Source organism: Limulus polyphemus, unplaced genomic scaffold (assembly GCF_000517525.1).
Source record: "Limulus polyphemus unplaced genomic scaffold, Limulus_polyphemus-2.1.2 Scaffold1323, whole genome shotgun sequence".
NCBI lineage: Eukaryota > Metazoa > Arthropoda > Merostomata > Xiphosura > Limulidae > Limulus > Limulus polyphemus.
Window position 1 is genome coordinate 67,548 of NW_013666933.1, and position 7,301 is coordinate 74,848.

Here is a 7,301-nt window from a genome sequence, read left to right on the forward strand (position 1 = left end):
AACTGAATACCACATATCCAGTTCAAAAGGAAAGAAAGCGCGCTCATAAATATATTTTACGTATGAACAAAACCTAACAGAAAATAAGGCACTAAATACCATTAACTTAAACGGAAGCTACTAATTAACGTTAACTATACGTAGTATGTATAAATTGATCGAAACACGTTTTCTATAATTCTGTTTAAGTCTGATACGTTTTTATTATAATAACCTTAAAAAGTATCCTGTAATCTACCTATATACATAATGTTACGACGCTGGTAACACGTCATGAGTTTCTAGAAGGATCATGACTGTTCCTGACAACTCCAGTGTTTGCCAGACGCCCTCTATTTTTGTAAAGCACGCCCGGCAAATAAAGCGGAGATATAATTGCAGATAGGAAGATATAGAGACATATAATCGAGTCAAGTGAGCGGTAGTGACCGTAAGGAAAGTGCGTGAATCGTTGTGAATTATAGCGTGTGTTTAAGATAAAGTGACTGTGGAAATTAAGTGTATTGTAAAGTTGTATTGAGAAAGAATAAACTAGTTTTATTTAAGAAAGGAATTGTATCGCTAAATTTCTTCGGAAAGAATATTTACGGGAAATTAACAAACGACCAGAGACGTAGCAATAAGAAACATGCTGAGGACCGATAATGCTGCCTGTCACGAAGGAATATGTGGATAATTGTGTGCAGTTTGTCGAACCTTAGACTCAAAAACACTGTATAGGCTTTTCTGACAGTGAAAAGTTCATTTAAACACTCGGAAGTTGTTTGTTGTAATGGTTAGTATTTAGCACTAATGTCAAGCAACTTTGTTTTTTTGTTGCTGTAGTCTTTTTTTTTGCTTGTTTGTTTCTTTTTGAACCTTCTACTAAACATCTGTTCATTTTCTAGTTTTCATACCTGGCTTGGTCTTTGAAATGTGAAACATCAGATGGTTTATAGCATTTGTGCCATGTTAGATAATACAATTAAAAACAACAAACTTCAGAACGTTCGTATCAAAGAAAAGTGCGTGCACGGAACTCTTGATAAGTAGATGTAAATTAAGGCGTTGGTTTATGGTAGAAGAAGGGGATCATCTTTTTCTTAATATTTTGCAGTTTTATAGAGATAAATAGTTTGAATAAGATTATAACTATTTACATACTTTGTCAGCTAATTTTGCATTTTCTCACATATATTCAGATATACGAAGAATTTACAAAACATACCTAAATTTCAAATGAAGCCTATACACCATCTATGTTAATTCTATTTTCTACAAAAACGGTTTGTACGTATTCTAACTGTTTGGGTTTTATTAATTTCAGATGGAAAACTAATCCATGTGAACAACATCATCACCTGCTATACTTGTGTACAAACTAACCTAGAGAAACAACATCATCATCACCTGCTATACCGTGTACACCTTGACCAAGAGGAACGACATCATCACCTGCTAAACTAGTGTACACCCTCACCAAGAGAAACAGCATCACCACCTGCTATACTTGTATACACCCTGACCAAGAGGAACGACATCACCACCATCTATACTTGTGTACACCCTGACCAAGAGGAACGACATCACTACCTGCTATGGTTGTGTACACCCTGACCAAGAAGAACGACATCACTACCTGCTATGGTTGTGTACACCCTGACCAAGAAGAACGAAATCACCACCTGCTATACTTGTGTACGTCCTGACCATGAAGAACGACATCACCACTTGCTATATTTGTGTACACCCTGACCAAGCGAAACGGCATCATTACCTGATATATTTGTGTACACCCTGACCAAGAAAAACGAAATCACCACCTACCATACTTAATTACACTCTGACCAAGAGAAACGACGTCACTATCTGATATATTTGTGTACACCCTGACCAAGAAGAGCGACACCACCACCTGCTATACTTGTGTACACCCTGACCAAGAGAAACGAAATAACCACCTGCCATACTTAATTACACCCTGACCAGAAGAAACGACATCACCACCTTCTATACTTGTGAACACCTTCACCAAGAAGAACGACACCACCACCTGCTATGCTCCTGTACACCTGACCTAGAAAAACGACAACACCACCTGCTATACTTGTGTACACCCTCACCAAGAGGAACAACATCACCACCTGCTATACTTGTGTACACCCTGACCAAGAGGAACGACATCGCCACCTGCTATACTTGTGTACACCGTCACCAAGAGGAACGACATCGCCACCTGCTATACTTGTGTACACCCTGACCAAGAGAACGACATCACCACCTGCTATACTAGTGTACACCCTGACGAAAAGAAACAACATCACCACCTGCTATACTTGTGTACACCCCGAGTTCAAGAAGAACATCATCACTACCTGCTATACTTGTGTACATCCTGACCAAGAGAAACGACACCACCACCTGATATACTTGTATAAACCATGACCAAGAGGAATGACATCACCACCTACTATACTTGTGTACACCCTGACCAAGAGAAACAACATCACCACCTGCTATACTTGTGTACACCCCGAGTCCAAGAGGAACGACATCACTACCTGCTATACTTGTGTACATCCTGACCAAAAGAAACGACATCACCACCTGCTATACTAGTGTACACTTCGAGTCAAAGTGGAACGACATCACAACCTGTTGTACTAGTGTACAACCTGACCAAGAAGAACATCATCACTACCTGCTATACTTGTGTACATCCTGACCAAGAGAAACGACACCACCACCTGATATACTTGTATAAACCATGACCAAGAGGAATGACATCACCACCTGCTATACTTCTGTACAACCTGATCAAGAGAAATCATCACCACCTACTATATTTGTGTACACCTGACCAAGAGAAACAACATCACCACCTGCTATACTTGTGTACACCCCGAGTCCAAGAGGAACGACATCACTACCTGCTATACTTGTGTACATCCTGACCAAAAGAAACGACATCACCACCTGCTATACTAGTGTACACTTCGAGTCAAAGTGGAACGACATCACTACCTGTTGTACTAGTGTACAACCTGACCAAGAAGAATAACATCAGCACCTGCTATACTGATGTACACCATGACCAAGAGGAACAACATCACCACCTGCTGCACTTGTGTACACCCTGACCAAGAAGAACGACACCACTACCTGCTATCTTCTGTACACCCTGACCTAGAAGAATGACATCACCACCTGCTATACTTCTGTACACCCTGATCAAGAGAAAAACATCACCACCTACTATACTTCTGTACACCTGACCAAGAAGAACAAAATCACCACCTGCTATACTTCTGTACACCCTGACCAAAAGAAACGCCATCACCACCTACTATACTTGTGTACACCCTGACCAAAAAAAACGACATCACCACCTTCTATACTTGTGCACACCATGATCAAGAAGAACAACATCACTACCTGCTATATTTGTGTACACCCTGACCAAGAGAAACGACATCACCACCTACTATACTTGAGTACACCCTGACCACGAGAAACGACACCACCACCTGCTATACTATGTACACCCTGATCAAGAGAAACGCCATCACCTCCTTCTATACTTGTGTACACCATGACCAAGAAGAACAACATCAGCACATGCTGTACATTTGTACACCTTGACCAAGGGAAACGACGTCACCACCTATTATACTTGTGTACACCCTGACCAAGAGAAAGGACATCACCACCGGCTTTAGTTGTGGATACCCTGCTCAAGAAGAACAACATAACCACCTGCTATACTTGTGTACACCCTGACCAAGAAGAATGACACCACCACCTGTGTAAACGAAGAGTGCAAGAGGAATGACATCACCACCTGCTATATTTGTGTACACCCTGACCAAAAAAACGACATCACCACCTTCTATACTTGTGTACACCCTGACCAAGAGAAACGACATCACTACGTGATATATTTGTATACACCTTCACCTAGAAGAACGACATCACCACCTGCTATATTTCTGTACACCCTGACCAAGAGAAACAACATCACCACCTTCTATACTAGTGTTCACCCTGACCAATAGAAACGACATCACCACCTACTATACTTGTGTACACCCTGATCAAGAAGAACGACATCATCACATGTTAAACTAGTGTACACCCTGACCAAGAGAAACACCATCACCACCTGCTATACTTGTATACACCCTGACCAAGAGGAACGACATCACCACCATCTATACTTGTGTACACCCTGACCAAGAGGAACGACATCACTACCTGCTATGGTTGTGTACACCCTGACCAAGAAGAACGACATCACCACCTGCTATACTTGGGTACACCCTGACCAAGAAGAACCACACCACCACCTTCTATACTTCTGTACACTCTGATCTAGAAGAACGAAATCACCACGTGATATACTTCTGTACACCATGACGAAAAGAAACAACATCACCACCTGCTATACTTGTGTACACCCCGAGTTCAAGAAGAACGTCATCACCACCTGCTATACTTGTGTACATCCTGACCATGAAGAACGACATCACCACCTGCTATACTTCTGTACACCCTGATCAAGAGAAAAACATCACTGCTTACTATACTTGTGTACACCTGACCAAGAGAAACAACATCACCACCTGCTCTACTTGGGTACACCCCAAATCCAAGAGGAACGACATCACTACCTGCTATACTTGTGTACACCCTGACCACGAGAAACGACATCACCACCTGCTACACTTGTGTACACCCTAACCAAGAGGAACGACATCACCTCCTGCTATACTTCTGTACACACTAACCAAGAAGAACGAAATCACCACCTGCTATACTTCTGTACACCCTGAAAAAGAGAAACAACATCACCACCTGCTATAATTGAGTACACATCGAGTCAAAGAGGAACGACATCACCACCTGCTATACTTGTGTACACCCCGTGTCCAAGAGGAACGACATCACTACGTGCTATACTTGTGTACACCCTGATCAAGAGAAACGACATCACCACCTGCTATACTTGTGTACACCCTGACCAAGAGAAACAACAACACCACCTGCTATACTTTTGTTAATAAAGACGCACTGCATCACCACTATATAGCTCGATGTAGCTGTGATTACATGATCCGCTATGGGAACAAGAAAAATTGCTTGCTGGTTTGTATGAATGATTGTAAAATGTTCATGAATAATTCTAAAGTTAAAATTCAAATAAAATAATAATGATAAAGAAATAAATTAATGAAATGCTGAAACTGTTAGAATTACATAATGTTGAGTTTTTAGCTATTAACTCATAATCTGATCTGTAAATGACCTAAATAAAGCTTTATAATAAATGCAGTTCACTTGTATGAGTTGGTTCACACTACTACGTCTGTCGTATCCCAGCCAGTTTGATAAGCCCTGGTAGTTGATGTATAAGCTGGTTCACACTACTACATCTGTCGTATCCCAGCCAATTTGATAAGCTCCGGTATTTGATGTATAAGCTAGTTCACACTACTACGTCTGTCGTATCCTAGCCAGTTTGATAAGCCCTGGTAATTGATGTATAAGCTGGTTCACACTACTACATCTGTCGTGTTCCAGCCAGTTTGATAAGCTCCGGTATTTGATGTATAAGCTAGTTCACACTACTACGTCTGTCGTATCTCAGCCAGTTTGATAAGCCCTGGTAGTTGATGTATAAGCTGGTTCACACTACTACGTCTGTCGTATCCCAACCAGTTTGATAAGCCCTGGTAGTTGATGTATAAGCTGATTCACACTACTACGTCTGTCGTATCCCAGCCAGATTGATAAGACCTGGTATTTGATGTATAAGCTGGTTCACACTACTACGTCTGTCGTATCCCAGCCAGTTTGATAAGCCCTGGTATTTGATGTATAAGCTGGTTCACAAGCTGGCAGTTGTCGTGCATGAAAGTTCATGATATGTATCCAGCGCCTAGAACATTACTATGTCTGTCGTATTCCAGGCAATTTGATGAGCTCTGGTATTTGACGAAAAGGCTTCGTTGGCACTATATATGGTATATATAGTGTGATTGGCACGTTGTAACATTCTTCTTGTTTTCTTTCACTCATGGGTTCTTAGAATTTAGTAGTTTGTTGTGTTTGCTTTGTCTTTTTGTCAAATATAAGAACCAGGTGAAACCAACTGTACATTTCCAACACTCAACGGCAACACCAAACATTTACTTTGGCTGAATAACTCACGCTTTCCTCTAGAAGTTACATCTTATATGCTGAGTTAATTCCTTTGTCCAAATCTTTAAAATGTAAGATAGAATGACGTCATTGTTCAATGCTAGGTAAGAAATATTGAAAGGTTTACTGGGAAGAAAGAAGGTACGTGTGAAAAAAGGTTGCCGAAAGAAAAGGGAATAAAGATAAACTAAACAAAACGAAGGCAAAGAATTGACACAGAATAACAGGAAGGTAAACACAGAAGAAAATCATGGACGAGACAAAACTCTGATGGGGAAAACATAATACCGAGATAGACAGAAAGTGAAAACATTTCTAATACAACTAGAACTGATGGGTAAACTCAAGGGAATATTCATGTAAATATACTCGTACTGATAAATATAAGGGTTGGATTTGTCTGACAACGTGGTACAGGTGCTTTCGATATGTATTCGTTCTGTATGTATACGTATCTCCTTAGCTCTTATGGAGGTACACAAAACGTACAAAAGATCAGCTGGATCGTGTTCACGCAATCTTGACAAAACAAACAAACTCAAGTCAAAGTCAACACGTTTTACAGCACTATCAAAACCATTAGTGAACTAAGATCTCGTTTAGGTATTTCTAACAGCAAGCTGCCATAATCTGGAACTAAAAAATTGTTGAGACACTTCTGACGGTATAAGTATGTACAAATACAACCAGGACGGAACCAGAGTATCTTGAAGACGTTTCCATAGATACTTTGTACGCATAAAATGATAAATCATGAATATTACAAGAACTTAAAAATACTATATGAATTATTTAAAATATTAGAACGCTGTGAAACGATAACAACACCTGTCACGCATTTTGTACGTATATACATACGTATATGTATATATTTAGTAGGTACAAGCAACATACGGTGAAACTAAGCAAACTCTCAAACGCTTTGTGATTTTGTTGTTTACTCGTTTGTATAATTACATTTCAAAACCAGGTGTTAATGATTACAGCAACTGACGCTCGGTTTGCGATACAACGAAGGAAAGTACTTTCATTCATTTTGCCATATGTATAAAGGAGGGTCAGTCCTTGCCATATGTATAAAGGAGGGTCAGTCTTCGCGCTCATCACATATATTTTGCCAT

General features: G+C 40.2%; 1 protein-coding gene across 1 annotated transcript in view; it reads right to left on the reverse strand.

Annotated features, from left to right (window-relative positions):
• Positions 1 to 4,689, reverse strand: part of LOC106463091 (chondroitin sulfate proteoglycan 4-like) — a 29,109-nt gene extending 24,420 nt beyond the window's left edge. The window contains exon 1 of the mRNA XM_022390506.1: positions 4,561 to 4,689. Within this exon, the coding sequence (XP_022246214.1) occupies positions 4,561 to 4,689 (129 nt within the window). The remainder of the gene's footprint in view (positions 1 to 4,560) is intronic.
• Positions 4,690 to 7,301: the final 2,612 nt, after the last annotated feature.